We start from the raw sequence: 19,841 nt of genomic DNA, 5'->3' as shown, positions 1-19,841 counted from the left end.
ACGATGGTAAGAGAGATGCAGTCATGTTACGATGGTAAGAGATGTAGTCATGTTACGATGGTAAGAGATGCAACCATGTTACGATGGTAAGAGATGCAGCCATGTTACGATGGTAAGAGAGATGCAGTCATGTTACGATAGTAAGAGATGCAGCCATGTTACGATGGTAAGAGAGATGCAGTCATGTTACGATGGTAAGAGAGATGCAGTCATGTTACGATGGTAAGAGAGATGCAGTCATGTTACGATGGTAAGAGAGATGCAGTCATGTTACGATGGTAAGAGAGAGATGCAGTCATGTTACGATGGTAAGAGAGGTGCAGCCATGTTACGATGGTAAGAGAGAGATGCAGTCATGATACGATGGTAAGAGAGAGATGCAGTCATGTTACGATGGTAAGAGAGGTGCAGCCATGTTACGATGGTAAGAGAGAGATGCAGTCATGTTACGATGGTAAGAGAGAGATGCAGTCATGTTATGATGGTAAGAGAGGTGCAGCCATGTTACGATGGTAATAGAGATGCAGTCATGTTACGATGGTAAGAGAGAGATGCAGTCATGTTACGATGGTAAGAGAGGTGCAGCCATGTTACGATGGTAAGAGAGAGATGCAGTCATGATACGATGGTAAGAGAGAGATGCAGTCATGTTACGATGGTAAGAGAGAGATGCAGTCATGTTACGATGGTAAGAGAGAGGTGCAGTCATGTTACGATGGTAAGAGATGCAGCCATGTTACGATGGTAAGAGAGGTGCAGTCATGTTACGATGGTAGAGATGCAGCCATGTTACGATGGTAAGAGAGATGCAACCATGTTACGATGGTAATAGTGATGCAGTCATGTTACGATGGTAAGAGAGGTGCAGTCATGTTACGATGGTAGAGATGCAGTCATGTTACGATGGTAATAGTGATGCAGTCATGTTACGATGGAAAGAGAGATGCAGCCATGTTACGATGGTAAGAGAGGTGCAGTCATGTTACAATGGTAAGAGAGATGCAGTCATGTTACGATGGTAAGAGAGATGCAGTCATGTTACGATGGTAAGAGAGAGATGCAGTCATGTTACGATGGTAAGAGAGAGGTGCAGTCATGTTACGATGGTAAGAGATGCAGCCATGTTACGATGGTAAGAGAGGTGCAGTCATGTTACGATGGTAGAGATGCAGCCATGTTACGATGGTAAGAGAGATGCAACCATGTTACGATGGTAATAGTGATGCAGTCATGTTACGATGGTAAGAGAGGTGCAGTCATGTTACGATGGTAGAGATGCAGTCATGTTACGATGGTAAGAGAGAGATGCAGTCATGTTACGATGGTAAGAGAGGTGCAGTCATGTTACGATGGTAGAGATGCAGTCATGTTACGATGGTAAGAGATGCAGCCATGTTACGATGGTAAGAGAGATGCAGTCATGATACGATGGTAAGAGAGATGCAGTCATGTTACGATGGTAAGAGAGGTGCAGTCATGTTACGATGGTAGAGATGCAGTCATGTTACGATGGTAATAGAGATGCAGTCATGTTACGATGGTAGAGATGCAGTCATGTTACGATGGTAAGAGATGTAGTCATGTTACGATGGTAAGAGATGCAGCCATGGTTTATTTTTTTTAATTTATGGTTTATTTGGTAGGGACAGTGCAAGTTAATGAACAAGCCACACCGGATTGTAGCCTTAGGCTAATTTTCATCCGTCGTCCCCCATGCGCACTCTCAAACACACTCTCATACATCCTGGCCTATTGTACATGTTTTTAGTGGTAGGGGAAACCGGAGTACCCGGAGGAAACCTACGCAGACACGGGGAGAACATGCAAACTCCACACAGAAAGGCCCCGTCCTTGGTGGGAATCGAACCCGGACCTTCTAGCTGTGAAGCACAAGCACTAACCGCTGTGCTACCGTGCCGCCTGTTACGATGGTAAGAGAGGTGCAGTCATGATACGATGGTAAGAGAGGTGCAGTCATGTTACGATGGTAGAGATGCAGTCATGTTACGATGGTAAGAGATGCAACCATGTTACGATGGTAAGAGAGGTGCAGTCATAATACGATGGTAAGAGAGATGCAGTCATGTTACGATGGAAAGAGATGTAGTCATGTTACGATGGTAAGAGATGCAACCATGTTACGATGGTAAGAGATGCAGCCATGTTACGATGGTAAGAGAGATGCAGTCATGTTACGATAGTAAGAGATGCAGCCATTTTTTCGATGGTAAGAGAGATGCAGTCATGTTACGATGGTAAGAGAGATGCAGTCATGTTACGATGGTAAGAGAGATGCAGTCATGTTACGATGGTAAGAGAGATGCAGTAATGTTACGATGGTAAGAGATGTAGTCATGTTACGATGGTAAGAGATGCAACCATGTTATGATGGTAAGAGAGATGCAGTCATGTTACGATGGTAAGAGATGCAGCCATGTTACGATGGTAAGAGAGATGCAGTCATGTTACGATAGTAAGAGATGCAGCCATGTTACGATGGTAAGAGAGATGCAGTCATGTTACGATGGTAAGAGAGATGCAGTCATGTTACGATGGTAAGAGATGCAGCCATGTTACGATGGTAAGAGAGAGATGCAGTCATGTTACGATGGTAAGAGAGGTGCAGTCATGTTACGATGGTAAGAGATGCAGCCATGTTACGATGGTAAGAGAGAGATGCAGTCATGTTACGATGGTAAGAGAGGTGCAGTCATGTTACGATGGTAAGAGAGAGATGCAGTCAGAGAGGTGCAACCTTGTGACTCCGCGGCCTGAAGAGGGGTTGTGGGGGAGGGGGGGTGAACATGTGCATTTGTTTTGCTTCGCATTGTAGCCAAGCGCGGGCCGATCCGCGCCACAGCGGACGCTGTTGCTCTTTTTCTCTCCAGACGTGAACATTGTTTAGCTCACAATGGGGTAAATAAAGTTTTTAGTTTGACCCATGAGACCCGGCAGCTTAAGGAAGAACTGTGACTGTAAGAACCAGGTTTAAATCACTTTAGACACTGATGCCTGCTCTCTCAATGGCCTAGACTTCAGATTACTCTTAGACTGACGCAGAACTTAACCATGAACAAGACCTCGAACCATATGAAGCAGGAGTAGTAACGGATGAAACCCCTAGTAACTCAAGAGCTCTAGGTCAATAGAGCGGGCTTTGTCTGCAGGGGTGAGCCTTCACCATATGACATGGTGATTAATGCGGAAATAGTATGGTTTCAATTTTGAATGTTCAAAAACAGTACAAAATAATTTGATTTAAAAAAGTCTAATGTGACTCTGTTTCAGTGGCAAAAACAATTAAAGGCAAGGACTCGCTGGAGAACATGAGAAACGCCGTTTTGCAGCACATCAAAGAGAGAAAGACCACCATGTTTGACCAGGCCAAAAGAGCAATGCTGGAAAAACTGAAGGAGCTCAAGGTTTGTGTCTATGAGTCTCTTTTGTTTAGTCTCATCTCTATTTGCTTGGTTTCTGGTGCGGCCATATATCTGACGCACATCCGCCCACAACAACAACTGTCGGAGGCGCTTCAATCGGCCCGTTGGGGACTCAGTTTTGTTTTTAAAGCGTCCTGATGGGACAAACACAGACGTCCTCGATGCTAATGTTTGCGTTAGCCTCAAACACGAGACGTCCTCGATGCTAATGTTAGCGTTAGCCTCAAACACAGAGACATCCTCAATGCTAATGTTAGCGTTCAGCCTCAAACACAGAGACATCCTCGATGCTAATGTTAGCGTTCAGCCTCAAACACAGAGACGTCCTCGATGCTAATGTTAGCGTTCAGCCTCAATCACAGAGACATCCTCAATGCTAATGTTAGCGTTCAGCCTCAAACACAGAGACATCCTCAATGCTAATGTTAGCGTTCAGCCTCAAACACAGAGACGTCCTCAATGCTAATGTTAGCGTTCAGCCTCAAACACAGAGACATCTTCAATGCTAATGTTAGCGTTCAGCCTCAAACACAGAGACGTCCTCAATGCTAATGTTAGCGTTCAGCCTCAAACACAGAGACGTCCTCAATGCTAATGTTAGCGTTCAGCCTCAAACACAGAGACGTCCTCAATGCTAATGTTAGCGTTCAGCCTCAAACACAGAGACATCTTCAATGCTAATGTTAGCGTTCAGCCTCAAACACAGAGACGTCCTCGATGCTAATGTTAGCGTTCAGCCTCAAACACAGAGACGTCCTCAATGCTAATGTTAGCGTTCAGCCTCAAACACAGAGACGTCCTCAATGCTAATGTTAGCGTTCAGCCTCAAACACAGAGACGTCCTCAATGCTAATGTTAGCGTTCAGCCTCAAACACAGAGACATTTTCAATGCTAATGTTTGCGTTCAGCCTCAAACACAGAGACGTCCTCGATGCTAATGTTAGCGTTCAGCCTCAAACACAGAGACATCTTCAATGCTAATGTTAGCGTTCAGCCTCAAACACAGAGACGTCCTCGATGCTAATGTTAGCGTTCAGCCTCAAACACAGAGACGTCCTCGATGCTAATGTTAGCGTTCAGCCTCAAACACAGAGACGTCCTCGATGCTAATGTTAGCGTTCAGCCTCAAACACAGAGACATCTTCAATGCTAATGTTAGCGTTCAGCCTCAAACACAGAGACGTCCTCGATGCTAATGTTAGCGTTCAGCCTCAAACACAGAGACATCCTCGATGCTAATGTTAGCGTTAGCCTCAAACACAGAGACATCCTCAATGCTAATGTTAGCGATCAGCCTCAAACAAACGCTCCAGCCACGCCCACTCTGAGCCACAATAACCCTAGCCCTTGTCAGGATAAGAAATAGCACTTTGATTTCTGTTTACAGCAATTGTTAAGCACTTAGACACAACGCTTTTGCTTTATTTATTTTTTACTTTGATATAAATGTGACCTTATTATTACTGTTTAATGAACTCTACAAGTTACATGAGTGATCAGAGTTCCTAAAACACTTGAAAGCTAAATAGCTATAAATGCACTTTGTCTCTGTTACTTGAATAACTATACAGATTAACAATAATAAATACTTTTGTTGTTGAACTCATGTTTCTATCTAATTACTCAATCATATAGGTGCAAATTAGTTTTTTTGTTTTGTTTCGATTAACATGTGATTAATTGTGATGAATTAATTACAGACCTGTAATTAAGTCGATTAAAAAAATTCAGGCAACCTTTGAAGACAATTGTTTGCACTAAAAGGAAAGGGGGGCCGGTACTTATGCATATCCCACTTTTCATTGTTTTATTTATCAAAACAAATCTAAATCATGTACAAATTTAATTTCACTTTATGATTGTGTGTCACTTAGTGTATGTCTTTCACATAATATACATATATATATTTTTTTTTTTCAACCAGAACTTTGTTAAAGAAGAAATTGAGGCACACTTGGGCAAAGTCATGAATCTGTGCTTCCCACATGAAGTCTCTGGACTGCCAGGTCAGAAAACACACAGACCTCCTGCTTTCATCAAGGGCTTCACTAACTCTTTTTATTCATCTCAGCAGACATCTCAAAGGAGCTTTCACGAGTGGAAGAGATCTACAACAAACTGGAGCCAAGAGAAAACCGAGGTCTACCCCTGTGTTACACAGACAACTCCCTTCTCCCACTGAACGCGAGTCAAGGCAAGACAAATGCTTGTCTTTTATATAAATAGAGCCTTTTCTTAATCTGCTATCTATGAAGTCTGTCCCTCCTCGTCCCACCACATTGCTCAACTGGTCCTCCTTGTTCTTCTATTAGAGGTGGTCAACCTATTGATAAATAAATCTGAGATGAATCTGCCTGGTAATATTGAGAGATCTCTCAGATTTTTCTGCTCCTGTTGTGTCTTTGAAGGAGCTCAGTTACCCAGGAGGAGCTCGGAGTAGAGTCGCTGCTCCTTCATCTGTTTCGGATGCCTCCTGGTCGCCTCCCTCGGGAGGTGTTCCAGGCATGTCCTATAGGTGGCGTTCACGATTTAGAATGTGATGATGTCATAATGTCAGATGGAGGGCAGGACCAATACAACTCTATGGGAGAAATGCAGTTTTTGTAAGAAATCTCCAAAACGAAAAATGACATTTTTTTTTCCTCATCAGTATTTGATCATGATTAGATTCACAAACCTGTGATTTTATTTTTATTTTTATGTCTGAAAGTCTTTTCTATTGTACAAAATCATGCTCATGTTTTCACATATTGTCACCACTTTTTGATGTTTTTCAGAGAAAATAATTGTAAATTAGTTCATATGTGCCGACAGAGGAGACAATGAACTTTGTGACAGTTTTTGTTTCATGGGGATTCCTCCAGTAATGACTGAGATATGAGCAAAAAAACAAAGACATGAATATGCATTTGTCAGTAACTGCAGTTACTATAGTAACCGTCAGTTGCTCCACCTCAATGTTAAACTATAGGCTCTTTAGAATGTTGTGATGTCACGTGAACTCCACCTATTGGGACAAGTCCTCGTGGAAGGCCCAGGACACGCTGGTGGGACTATGTCTCCGAGCTGGCCTGGTGCCGCGTCGGGGTCCCCCCAGAACAGCTGGAGGAGGTGTGTGTGGACCGGGAAGTTTGGGCATCTCTGCTGAGACTGCTGCCCCCGCGACCCGGCCCCGGATAAAGCGGAAGAAAATCGATGGGTGGATCGTGTCTTTGCTTAGTTACTTAGTTAAGTGGGCAGAAAGTCAGTGACGTACAGTATACGCCCAGAGCTCACACAGCCAGGTTTCCATGGAGGGAAGAGGAAATTAGCCACAAACAAAACTAATACAAAAGGAGGAAGACTGGAGGCCTGGGGCCGTAACACCTCATTAGATTAATTTAAAATCATGTTATGCTGAGATTTTTTTATTAATTGGTTGAATAGCATCCAGTGGCTGCTCTGGAGTTTTAAACTCAGTATCAGCCAATAAAGTGTGTCTTTGGATAAAGGAGAGAAAGGTTGACTCCACCCCTCGGTTTTCTTCACAGCTCCGCCCACATCTGAGGGTCTTGAGGAGAAGCCTCAGCCTGGAGCTTCTGACTGCACGGTAAAGAACACACATCACAGAAGTCACAGAGGTCACAGAGGTCAGTGGAGAAACTTTAAACATCATCATTTCAACCTTTCAGGACAAGACTGTTGTTTTCAACCCCGAAGTGTCCAGTGAGTCAGACCATCTTTTATACAGGTATGTATATAGTATATACACTGCTCACAAAAACTTAGGGCACACTCAAAAAACACAATGTAACTCAGTGTCAATCAAATTTCTGGGATATCAGACTGTCCAGTTAGGAAGCCACGCTTATTGTGAATCAGTTTCACTTGGTGTTGTGGAAATTAAACAGACAACAGGTGGAAATGAGAGGCAATTAGCAAGATCACTCCAAAAGAGGAATGGTTTTGCAGGTGGTGACCACAGACCATTTCCCTGTCTTCATCCTTTGTACTGTATTTTAGGAACACTTTTGCATTTGTCCAGTGTTCTCACCACTAGAGGTATCATGAGGAGCATCTACAGCCCACAGAAGCTGCTCAGGGAGTGATGCTCATCCAAAATGGCACGTCCATTCGTGCTGTGGCAAGAAGGTTTGCTGTGTCTCCCAGCGCAGTGTCCAGAGCATGGAGGAGATACCAGGAGACAGGCCAGTACACCAGGAGACCTGGGGGGGGCCGACCGAGGTCAACAACCCAGCAGCAGGACCGCTATCTGCTCATTTGTGCACGGAGAAACAGGAGAAGCACTGCCCGAGCCCTACAAAATGACCTCCAGAGGGCCACAAATGTGCATGTTGGTCCTCAAACGGTCAGAAACCGACTCCATGAGGGCGGTATGAGGGCCCGACGTCCACAAGTTGGGCCGGTGCTTACTGCCCAACACCGTGCAGCCCGATTGGCATTTGCCTGAGAACACAGCGATTGGCAGATTGGCCAATGGTGCCCTGTGCTCTTCACGGGTGAGAGCAGGTTCACCCTGAGCACATGTGACAGACGTGACAGAATCTGGAGACGCCCTGGAGAACGTTCTGCTGCTGCAACATCATCAGCATGACCGGTTTGGTGGTGGGTAAGTGATGGTCTGGGGAGGCATTTCATTGGAGGGCCGCACAGCCCTCCATGTGCGAGCCAGAGGTTCCCTGACTGGCATTGGGGACCAGGATGAGGTCCTCAGACCTATTGTAAGACCATATGCTGGTGCTGTGGGCCCTGGGTTCCTTCTGATGCCTGATAATGCCAGGCCACATGTGGCAAGAGTGTGTCAGCAGCTCCTGCATGATGAAGGTATTGATGTTCTGGACTGGCCTGCCCGTTCCCCAGACTTAAATCCAATAGAGCACATCTGGGACATCATGTCTCGGTCCATCCATCAACGCCACGTCGCACCACAGACTGTCCAGGAGCTGACTGATGCTCTAATCCAGGTCTGGGAGGAGATCCCTCAGGAGGACATCCGTGGTCTCATCAGGAGCATGCCCAGGCGTTGTAGGGAGTGCATTCAGGCACGTGGAGGCCACACACACCACTGAGGATGATACAGACTCGTTTGGAGGAATTTCTACAGAATTTGGATCAACCAGTGACCTGATTTGTCACTTTGATTTTGACTATATATATATATATATATATATATATATATATATATATATATATATATATATATACCCTGGTAGAATTATAGATTTTTTTTTGACCATTTTTCAGAGAATATGAATGATAACACACACACAAATGTTCACTCATAGGTAGTGGTCGTGCAAAACCAAACAACTGAGTTTACTCTTTTTAAATCAATGTGAAAAAACAAACTGAAAAAATTACCCTGATCAAAAGTTTATGTGCCCTGGTGATCTTGGCCTGATAATATGGACACCAGTGACACAAAGAGGTTTGAATGGCCGCTAATGGTCAGCATCCTCACCTGTGACCTGAGTGGTTATCCTCCTGTAGCAGAGTGGTTATCCTCCTGTATCAGAGTGGTTATCCTCCTGTGACCTGAGTGGTTATCCTCCTGTATCAGAGTGGTTATCCTCCTGTAACAGAGTGGTTATCCTCCTGTAACAGAGTGGTTATCCTCCTGTAACAGAGTGGTTATCCTCCTGTAACAGAGTGGTTATCCTCCTGTAACAGAGTGGTTATCCTCCTGTAACAGAGTGGTTATCCTCCTGTAACAGAGTGGTTATCCTCCTGTAGCAGAGGGGTTATCCTCCTGTAGCAGAGTGGTTATCCTCCTGTAACAGAGTGGTTATCCTCCTGTAGCATAGTGGTTATCCTCCTGTAACAGAGTGGTTATCCTCCTGTAACAGAGTGGTTATCCTCCTGTAACAGAGTGGTTATCCTCCTGTAGCATAGTGGTTATCCTCCTGTAACAGAGTGGTTATCCTCCTGTAGCAGAGTGGTTATCCTCCTGTAACAGAGTGGTTATCCTCCTGTAACAGAGTGGTTATCCTCCTGTAACAGAGTGGTTATCCTCCTGTAGCAGAGTGGTTATCCTCCTGTAGCAGAGTGGTTATCCTCCTGTAACAGAGTGGTTATCCTCCTGTAGCATAGTGGTTATCCTCCTGTAACAGAGTGGTTATCCTCCTGTAACAGAGTGGTTATCCTCCTGTAACAGAGTGGTTATCCTCCTGTAGCATAGTGGTTATCCTCCTGTAACAGAGTGGTTATCCTCCTGTAGCAGAGTGGTTATCCTCCTGTAACAGAGTGGTTATCCTCCTGTAACAGAGTGGTTATCCTCCTGTAACAGAGTGGTTATCCTCCTGTAGCAGAGCGGTTATCCTCCTGTAGCAGAGCGGTTATCCTCCTGTAACAGAGCGGTTATCCTCCTGTAACAGAGCGGTTATCCTCCTGTAGCAGAGCGGTTATCCTCCTGTAACAGAGCGGTTATCCTCCTGTAGCAGAGTGGTTATCCTCCTGTAGCATAGTGGTTATCCTCCTGTAACAGAGTGGTTATCCTCCTGTAGCAGAGTGGTTATCCTCCTGTAGCATAGTGGTTATCCTCCTGTAACAGAGTGGTTATCCTCCTGTAGCAGAGTGGTTATCCTCCTGTAGCATAGTGGTTATCCTCCTGTAACAGAGTGGTTATCCTCCTGTAGCAGAGTGGTTATCCTCCTGTAACAGAGCGGTTATCCTCCTGTAGCAGAGCGGTTATCCTCCTGTAACAGAGCGGTTATCCTCCTGTAACAGAGCGGTTATCCTCCTGTAACAGAGTGGTTATCCTCCTGTAACAGAGTGGTTATCCTCCTGTAACAGAGTGGTTATCCTCCTGTAGCAGAGTGGTTATCCTCCTGTAACAGAGTGGTTATCCTCCTGTAACAGAGTGGTTATCCTCCTGTAACAGAGTGGTTATCCTCCTGTAGCAGAGTGGTTATCCTCCTGTAACAGAGTGGTTATCCTCCTGTAACAGAGTGGTTATCCTCCTGTAACAGAGTGGTTATCCTCCTGTAGCAGAGCGGTTATCCTCCTGTAGCAGAGCGGTTATCCTCCTGTAGCAGAGCGGTTATCCTCCTGTAACAGAGCGGTTATCCTCCTGTAACAGAGCGGTTATCCTCCTGTAGCAGAGTGGTTATCCTCCTGTAACAGAGTGGTTATCCTCCTGTAACAGAGTGGTTATCCTCCTGTAACAGAGCGGTTATCCTCCTGTAACAGAGTGGTTATCCTCCTGTAACAGAGTGGTTATCCTCCTGTAACAGAGCGGTTATCCTCCTGTAACAGAGTGGTTATCCTCCTGTAACAGAGCGGTTATCCTCCTGTAGCAGAGTGGTTATCCTCCTGTAGCAGAGTGGTTATCCTCCTGTAACAGAGTGGTTATCCTCCTGTAACAGAGTGGTTATCCTCCTGTAACAGAGTGGTTATCCTCCTGTAACAGAGTGGTTATCCTCCTGTAGCAGAGTGGTTATCCTCCTGTAGCAGAGTGGTTAGTTGGCTCTCAGTTAAACGTTGTGGGTTTGATTCCTGCAGGTTGAGATGCCCTTCTGCTGGATCCTTCCGCTGCCCCCTCACCAGATTGGTGTTTGTAGTGACAAAGGAGGCGGAGCTTCGGTACCGAAGTGTCCAATGGGAAGAGAACCTTCTGAAGTCGTCGGGCATGACTCCTGCAGGACCTCTGTTTGACATCGAGTGTCCAGAGAGGGCTGTGTGTGAGCTGCACCTGCCGCACTGTGAACTAGAGACCGGTACGGCCTCCTCTGCGCCTCCTCTGCGCCTCCTCTGCTCCTCCTCTGCTCCTTCTGAGCCTCCTCTGCTCCTCCTCCTAGCCTCCTCTGCTCCTCCTCTGCTCCTTCTGAGCCTCCTCTGCTCCTCCTCCTAGCCTCCTCTGCTCCTCCCCTGCTCCCTCTGAGCCTCCTCTGCTCCCTCTGAGCCTCCTCTGTCTCATTGTCCTCTCCTGTGTCCTCAGCGGACCTGTCCCAGAGCGGTCTGTTTGTGGCCCACATCAGTGACAGTGGGCTGATCCTGATGGAACCTCAGCGGATCACAGAGTCCCATGTGGTCATCCCAGTGTCCGGCCTCTCTATGTTCGGACTTGTGTGGAGCTTCTTCTTTGAACACCGGGCAGTGCGTGGGCAGGTGCTGTTGTTCCGCACGCCCAGGGAACAAAGCACAGAGATGATCACGCTCAACATGTACCTTCTGCCCAGTAACATCCCTGTGGAGCAGGTGAGGACCCGTCTTTTTCATCTCCTGCAGTCAGCAGACCTCGTCACGTTCATTGTGTCTCCTTGTGTTACAGCAGAACTTTCAGGGTTCATTTTGTCAGACAGCAGCGTGAGAGATGTTGAAATCTTTACCTTTACATGTTTCATGTTGCAGCAGCTGAAACGTGTAAAGGTGAAGATTCGACATCTCTAACCCGAGTGTGACAAGATGAACACTGAAAGTTACCCTGGTACAAGTGAAACATTTAGGGCCCGATCTTGTGCATCAAAACGGAGACGATAGCGTGACATTTTGCGCTCAGTCGGGGCCCACTTTGTGATCTTGCCACTCCAGACTTGGCGCATTTAAGTGGGTGGAGACACACATTTTCCTCCAACCAGATCGACTCCGCGTCCAGGAGAGTGGTTGTGTGGGAGTGGGGGGTGAACATGTGCTTTTGTTTTGCTTCGCGTTCACGCCAAGCGTGGCCGATCCGCGCCACAGCGGACGCTGTAGCTCTTTTTCTCTCGAGACGTGAACATGGTTTAGCTCACGATGGGGTAAATAAAGTTTTTAGTTTGACCTGTGAGAGCCTAAGGCTTAAGAAAGAACGCAAGACAGCGCAATGTAAACCAGGAAGTGAATGTCAGCCGTGTTTCCATCAGTGTAGTCACCTCCTCTTGTGACGCCCCCTCACAGGTGGCGGAGGCCAATGGCACATATAGCACCGCCACTCGGAAAATAATTCGCCAAGAGCCTGCGCCGCCCCGTGCGCCGCCACAAGATCTGGCCCATAATCTTGACCCTGTGTTCGTGGTCATACTGGCCCATTCCTCTTCACGTCTGAGTGGACACTGCACGGTTATACCATGACTGACACGGGATCATGTATCAGTGCCAGTCCAGGAAAAACATACTGAATCAGGTGTAGAATCCAGATATCTGATTCTGAGCTTTTGTCTTAAAACTTTCTCTACCTAATCTCAGTGATAATGAACACCCACAATGGGTCAAACCTTTGGACACTCCTGAACAAACCAAATGCAGAGAAACTCATCTTGTTTCCATGGTTTCCAGGTGAAAAGAAAGCAGTGGGTCACCACTCAGTACATCTGTGCCCCGTCTAAATGTGAGCTGGTCATAGACCAACACTACAGTGTGGACTGTCCCAGCGCTGTGATCGTCCAGCCTGACGTGAGTACGACTCAGACTCACTCACAGTTCATTCAGTCTGCTGACTTCAGCTGCTCTCCTCCAGAGGGCGCCGTTCGACATGGATAATGGGCCAAACTATCACCCCACGTTTGAGCTGCGCCTGCCCTCAGACGGCCACACTCTGTCCATCACAGTGAGAGAGAAGAAGAGGTTTCAGGAGAGAGAAGTCTGGACACACCAGGTCAATCTGATCGGTCAGTCTGAAGCATTTACACTGAAGCATTTACACTGAAGCATTTACACTGAAGCATTTACACTGAAGCATTTACACTGAAGCACTTACACTGAAGCACTTACACTGAAGCATTTACACTGAAGCATTTACACTGAAGCATTTACACTGAAGCACTTACACTGAAGCATTTACACTGAAGCATTTACACTGAAGCACTTACACTGAAGCACTTACACTGAAGCATTTACACTGAAGCACTTACACTGAAGCATTTACACTGAAGCATTTACACTGAAGCACTTACACTGAAGCATTTACACTGAAGCTCTTACACTGAAGCACTTACACTGAAGCTTTTACACTGAAGCACTTACACTGAAGCTCTTACACTGAAGCACTTACACTGAAGCATTTACACTGAAGCATTTACACTGAAGCTCTTACACTGAAGCATTTACACTGAAGCATTTACACTGAAGCATTTACACTGAAGCATTTACACTGAAGCATTTACACTGAAGCACTTACACTGAAGCACTTACACTGAAGCATTTACACTGAAGCATTTACACTGAAGCATTTACACTGAAGCACTTACACTGAAGCATTTACACTGAAGCACTTACACTGAAGCACTTACACTGAAGCATTTACACTGAAGCATTTACACTGAAGCACTTACACTGAAGCATTTACACTGAAGCACTTACACTGAAGCACTTACACTGAAGCATTTACACTGAAGCATTTACACTGAAGCATTTACACTGAAGCATTTACACTGAAGCATTTACACTGAAGCACTTACACTGAAGCACTTACACTGAAGCTCTTACACTGAAGCATTTACACTGAAGCATTTACACTGAAGCATTTACACTGAAGCATTTACACTGAAGCATTTACACTGAAGCACTTACACTGAAGCATTTACACTGAAGCATTTACACTGAAGCACTTACACTGAAGCACTTACACTGAAGCACTTACACTGAAGCATTTACACTGAAGCACTTACACTGAAGCATTTACACTGAAGCTCTTACACTGAAGCTCTTACACTGAAGCATTTACACTGAAGCATTTACACTGAAGCATTTACACTGAAGCATTTACACTGAAGCATTTACACTGAAGCATTTACACTGAAGCACTTACACTGAAGCACTTACACTGAAGCATTAAGTTATGGACTGTATACAGTGCACATTTTGTCATGTTTACAACCCTAAACATAAAGATTTTACTCATATTTTTTTACTGAACGTTCACACACAAGTAACAGACAACTGTGAAGTGAAAGCAAAATGATACATGATTCTGTTTTGTTTTTTTAAATAGAAAACCAAACAGTGGGGTGTGCATAAGTATTCATACAGCATGAATGAATACTTTGTGGAACCCCCTTTTGCTGCAATAACAGCAGCAAGTCTTGGGGTCTGACTCTACAAGATTTGCACATGTAGAGACTGACATTTAGCCCATTCCTCTTTACAAAACAACTCCAGCTCAGTCAGATTAGAAGGAGAGTGTTTGTGAACAGCAGTTTTCAGGTCTTTCCACAGATTTTCAATAGGATTTAGGTCAGGACTTTGACTGGGCCATTCTAACACATTAATATGTTTTTATTGAACCATTCCATTGAAGATTTATCTTTGTGTTTAGGGTCATTGTCCTGCTGAAGGTGAATCTCCGCCCCAGCCTCAGTTCTCTTGCTGACTCCAGCAGGTTTTCCTCCAAAATGTCTCTGTATTTGGCTCCATCCATCTTCCCAACTATTCTTACAATCTCCCCAGTCCCCGCTGAGGAAAAGCAGCCCCACAGCATGATGCTCCCCCCCCATATCTGAGGCCCTCACAGAACAGCTGAAATTATACTGAGAGTAGATTACACACAGGTGGCCTCAATTTAACGGTTAGGCCAAGGTGTGAACATTCTGGAGTCATTAGGAATGTTATAAAGGCAATTTAATGCACACCCCAATTTTCACTTTTCTATATTTGGAAAATAACAGAACCATGTATCATTTTGCTTTCACTTCACAGTTGTCTGTTACTTGTGTGTGAACGTTCAGTAAAAAAATCTAAATAAAATCTGTGCCAACGACTCAGGACTCAGCTCTATCCTCTGAGCCTCACTCTCTGACAGGACTCAGCTCTATCCTCTGAGCCTCACTCTCTGACAGGACTCAGCTCTATCCTCTGAGCCTCACTCTCTGACAGGACTCAGCTCTAACCTCTGAGCCTCACTCTCTGACAGGACTCAGCTCTATCCTCTGAGCCTCACTCTCTCTGACAGGACTCAGCTCTAACCTCTGAGCCTCACTCTCTGACAGGACTCAGCTCTATCCTCTGAGCCTCACTCTCTGACAGGACTCAGCTTTAACCTCTGAGCCTCACTCTCTGACAGGACTCAGCTTTAACCTCTGAGCCTCACTCTCTGACAGGACTCAGCTCTAACCTCTGAGCCTCACTCTCTGACAGGACTCAGCTCTAACCTCTGAGCCTCACTCTCTGACAGGACTCAGCTCTAACCTCTGAGCCTCACTCTCTGACAGGACTCAGCTTTAACCTCTGAGCCTCACTCTCTGACAGGACTCAGCTCTAACCTCTGAGCCTCACTCTCTGACAGGACTCAGCTTTAACCTCTGAGCCTCACTCTCTGACAGGACTCAGCTCTATCCTCTGAGCCTCACTCTCTGACAGGACTCAGCTCTATCCTCTGAGCGTCACTCTCTGACAGGACTCAGCTCTAACCTCTGAGCCTCACTCTCTGACAGGACTCAGCTCTAACCTCTGAGCCTCACTCTCTGACAGGACTCAGCTTTAACCTCTGAGCCTCACTCTCTGACAGGACTCAGCTCTAACCTCTGAGCCTCACTCTCTGACAGGACTCAGCTCTAACCTCTGAGCCTCACTCTCTGACAGGACTCAGCTCTAACCTCTGAGCCTCACTCTCTCTGACAGGACTCAGCTCTAACCTCTGAGCCTCACTCTCTGACAGGACTCAGCTTTAACCTCTGAGCCTCACTCTCTCTGACAGGACTCAGCTCTATCCTCTGAGCCTCACTCTCTCTGACAGGACTCAGCTTTAACCTCTGAGCCTCACTCTCTGACAGGACTCAACTCTATCCTCTGAGCCTCACTCTCTCTGACAGGACTCAGCTTTAACCTCTGAGCCTCACTCTCTGACAGGACTCAGCTTTAACCTCTGAGCCTCACTCTCTGACAGGACTCAGCTCTAACCTCTGAGCCTCACTCTCTGACAGGACTCAGCTCTAACCTCTGAGCCTCACTCTCTGACAGGACTCAGCTCTAACCTCTGAGCCTCACTCTCTCTGACAGGACTCAGCTCTATCCTCTGAGCCTCACTCTCTGACAGGACTCAGCTCTAACCTCTGAGCCTCACTCTCTGACAGGACTCAGCTCTATCCTCTGAGCCTCACTCTCTCTGACCGGACTCAGCTCTATCCTCTGAGCCTCACTCTCTCTGACAGGACTCAGCTCTATCCTCTGAGCCTCACTCTCTCTGACAGGACTCAGCTCTAACCTCTGAGCCTCACTCTCTGACAGGACTCAGCTTTAACCTCTGAGCCTCACTCTCTCAGACAGGACTCAGCTCTAACCTCTGAGCCTCACTCTCTGACAGGACTCAGCTTTAACCTCTGAGCCTCACTCTCTGACAGGACTCAGCTCTAACCTCTGAGCCTCACTCTCTGACAGGACTCAGCTTTAACCTCTGAGCCTCACTCTCTGACAGGACTCAGCTCTATCCTCTGAGCCTCACTCTCTGACAGGACTCAGCTCTAACCTCTGAGCCTCACTCTCTGACAGGACTCAGCTTTAACCTCTGAGCCTCACTCTCTGACAGGACTCAGCTCTAACCTCTGAGCCTCACTCTCTGACAGGACTCAGCTCTAACCTCTGAGCCTCACTCTCTGACAGGACTCAGCTCTAACCTCTGAGCCTCACTCTCTCTGACAGGACTCAGCTCTATCCTCTGAGCCTCACTCTCTGACAGGACTCAGCTCTATCCTCTGAGCCTCACTCTCTGACAGGACTCAGCTCTAACCTCTGAGCCTCACTCTCTCTGACAGGACTCAGCTCTAACCTCTGAGCCTCTCTGGAGCAGCAAGGAATTTCATATTTTATATAGTGAAGCTAATTTGATTCCATTTACAATGTTTAAAAGATGTAGCAGTGTTTTTAGCTGCCAATATTTCTTTCTCCTATTAATTCCAGTGACCGGAAGTTAAGAATGTGGAAGTCATTAGCGTATAAGCCCTTTAAACAGTTTATCTGATCCAGCTGATCTGATAAATCAACTCCCGGCTCATGTTAAAGAAGCACAGGCTCTACATTTAAGACTAGGCTCAAAATGTACCTCTTTGAATCCGCTTATGATCAGGTCAGAGGGAAAGCGCTAAAACAAAGCTGCCTTAGGAGCAAGTTCCAACCACAAGAGGGACTGGACATCCCCGTATTGCTGTGTAGACAGGTACAAGAGGGACTGGACATCCCCGTATTGCTGTGTAGACAGGTACAAGAGGGACTGGACATCCCCGTATTGCTATGTAGACAGGTACAAGAGGGACTGGACATCCCCGTATTGCTGTGTAGACAGGTACAAGAGGGACTGGACATCCCCGTATTGCTGTGTAGACAGGTACATGATGTGTGTGTGTGCGCCTGGTCATGGGTGTTACTGTGTTACTCGATCATAGAATGAAGTGTGTGCTGTGCATTTGGATGACACAACCACTTTACAGAATAGAGTTTACTTTCAACAATATTTTTGTTTGAAACTCAGGAAGGAAATACGTCTGATGTCTATCTAATGTTAAACTGTAAGAATGTTTTTTTATATATAGTTACCATTGTGACTCGGGATGCACCGATGCCAGTATTGGGTATCGGCTCGATACCACACGCTTGTGCTCATTAATGTGGTCCCGATGTCACAATCCGATACCACTTGACTCCTCAACGCCGAGGAGAGCAAAGAGCAACAAGTTTGATAATTTTTCAGTTTAAATATAATACAATATTCCACATAGAGCTTCATTTCAGACTGCACTCCCTAAGTCAGAGTCTGTGCTGGATTTAACCAGAGCTAAATGTTGCATCGCACAGCACTGGCTCTGCAGTGGTATGGTCTTTATTTGGACAGAGACAGTGCACAATTTAACATTGACCAAAAGGAAACCAGGTACCAGGTTATAGAAATCAGGTCATTTCCACCTGTAGTCCCTGGGCAGGTTGATGTCACAGTATATATTAAAAAAAAAGATTTTAAATGTAGATGAGCATCATGGATTTATAACATCATCATTCACATACATTCAGCGTATGTACACAAGCACACGAATGAGAATGGAGCCGTAGCTAGCTGGCTAATGCTAAAAGAGGCTAATCAGTAGTAGTAAGTAACCATATAATTATTATTATCTAAGTAATAATTAAATACAGCACAGGCTTTGAGGATATGGGCTGTTCTGTCACAGTGTGGACTTAACCATCTCCTATCATTTCCATCTTTATAAAACTACGAATTAAGACACAAGAGACACACGGCAACATTAAGCCTGGGACATGATGTGCAGTGAAAAAAATATAGAATTGGAAAATAAATCAAAGGAATTTACTCAAGTAAATGTAAATAAACTAAGTACTAACAAATATTCTGTGAAAACTTCCGTCTATAAACCAGCCATCCAAAAAGTACTTCAAAAGTGTTCATTCAGTGTACTTGTGTGGGTATTCGGTATCGGCAAGTACTCAAATCAAAGTACTCGTATCGGTGCATCCCTAATTTTGACACTTTTCTACAGAATAGAGTGTGTTGTTCTCAGTGTTGCGCTTTGAAATGGTATTTAGTTACTGAATACTGAATACTTGTCTTAAAATGTATTTTGTAATGTATTCTGTTATTTTGTCTAATCAGAGTACTATATTCTGAATACTTTGAATACTTTTAGAATACTTGTCATTATATTTATGTGTAAATATGTCGTATAATTACAAAAATGAAGACGACGATCGTTGGGACACCTGTTATAAACTCACATAACATTAATGATGAACCCTTTAACTCTGTCGGCCAATGGAGCAGCAGATACAGCATCATGTGACACATCATGTGACACATGTGCAGTGTTTGGAACTGTGCCATAATGTTTTAAATCTTTTTTTTTAATTTTAGGAGGATAAACAGGTCAACATTAAAAGTTCTTTCTTAATAATGTTGCAATATGGAGCTAAAATGTAATGATTGATGCTGGGATTGAGTACTCCCTTGATGTTTGGAAAGTAACTGTATTCTAAATACTCTTAAATAAAGTAAAATTGCAGTAAAATGTTTGTCTGTTGTTGCCTGTAAATGAAAAAGAGAATCTCACCGGGACGTTCCTTGTATAAGTAAATAAATAAATATCTTCGTCCTGCTCCTGTACATTTTCCCTGTTTGCATCATTGTAATGGCCTCTAAACGGGGACAGTAAAAAGACGAGCAAATCCAAGCCTCTGACTGTGACTCACCTGACAGGTATGCACTGAGGGGGCGGGGCCAACAAACGCCCCACAACCAGGAAGAGTCCAAACAGCTCGTGTGTCTCTCCCAGGTAAGACTGATCCTAAACCTCACTTCTATAACATAAAACCAATACAAAAACTTACAGGAGAAGAACAACCGTATAGTGTTGTTTGCAGCAGTTGTAGTTATTGAAGTACTTGTAGTAGTTCAGAAGTAGTAGTAATAGTAGTAGTAGTAGTAGTAGTGGTAGTAGTAGTAGTAGTGGTAGTGGTAGTAGTAGTAGTATAGGTTAGTTTAGATGTGT

General features: G+C 45.2%; 1 protein-coding gene across 1 annotated transcript in view; it reads left to right on the top strand.

Annotated features, from left to right (window-relative positions):
- The window catches only part of LOC306969547 (nuclear GTPase SLIP-GC-like), a gene marked incomplete at its 3' end in the record, with an annotated part of 41,169 nt that extends 28,106 nt beyond the window's left edge, over nt 1-13,063 (top strand). The window contains exons 15-23 of the mRNA XM_079565186.1: nt 3,289-3,422; nt 5,366-5,447; nt 5,516-5,581; nt 6,972-7,030; nt 7,113-7,171; nt 10,942-11,156; nt 11,378-11,637; nt 12,694-12,810; nt 12,875-13,063. Of these exons, the coding sequence (XP_079421312.1) occupies nt 3,289-3,422; nt 5,366-5,447; nt 5,516-5,581; nt 6,972-7,030; nt 7,113-7,171; nt 10,942-11,156; nt 11,378-11,637; nt 12,694-12,810; nt 12,875-13,063 (1,181 nt within the window). The remainder of the gene's footprint in view (nt 1-3,288; nt 3,423-5,365; nt 5,448-5,515; nt 5,582-6,971; nt 7,031-7,112; nt 7,172-10,941; nt 11,157-11,377; nt 11,638-12,693; nt 12,811-12,874) is intronic.
- Between the last annotated feature and the right edge of the window lie 6,778 nt (nt 13,064-19,841).

This window comes from Gobius niger, assembly GCF_951799975.1.
Source record: "Gobius niger genome assembly, chromosome: 1".
Lineage (NCBI taxonomy): Eukaryota > Metazoa > Chordata > Actinopteri > Gobiiformes > Gobiidae > Gobius > Gobius niger.
This window is presented reverse-complemented; position numbering and strand designations above follow the sequence as displayed.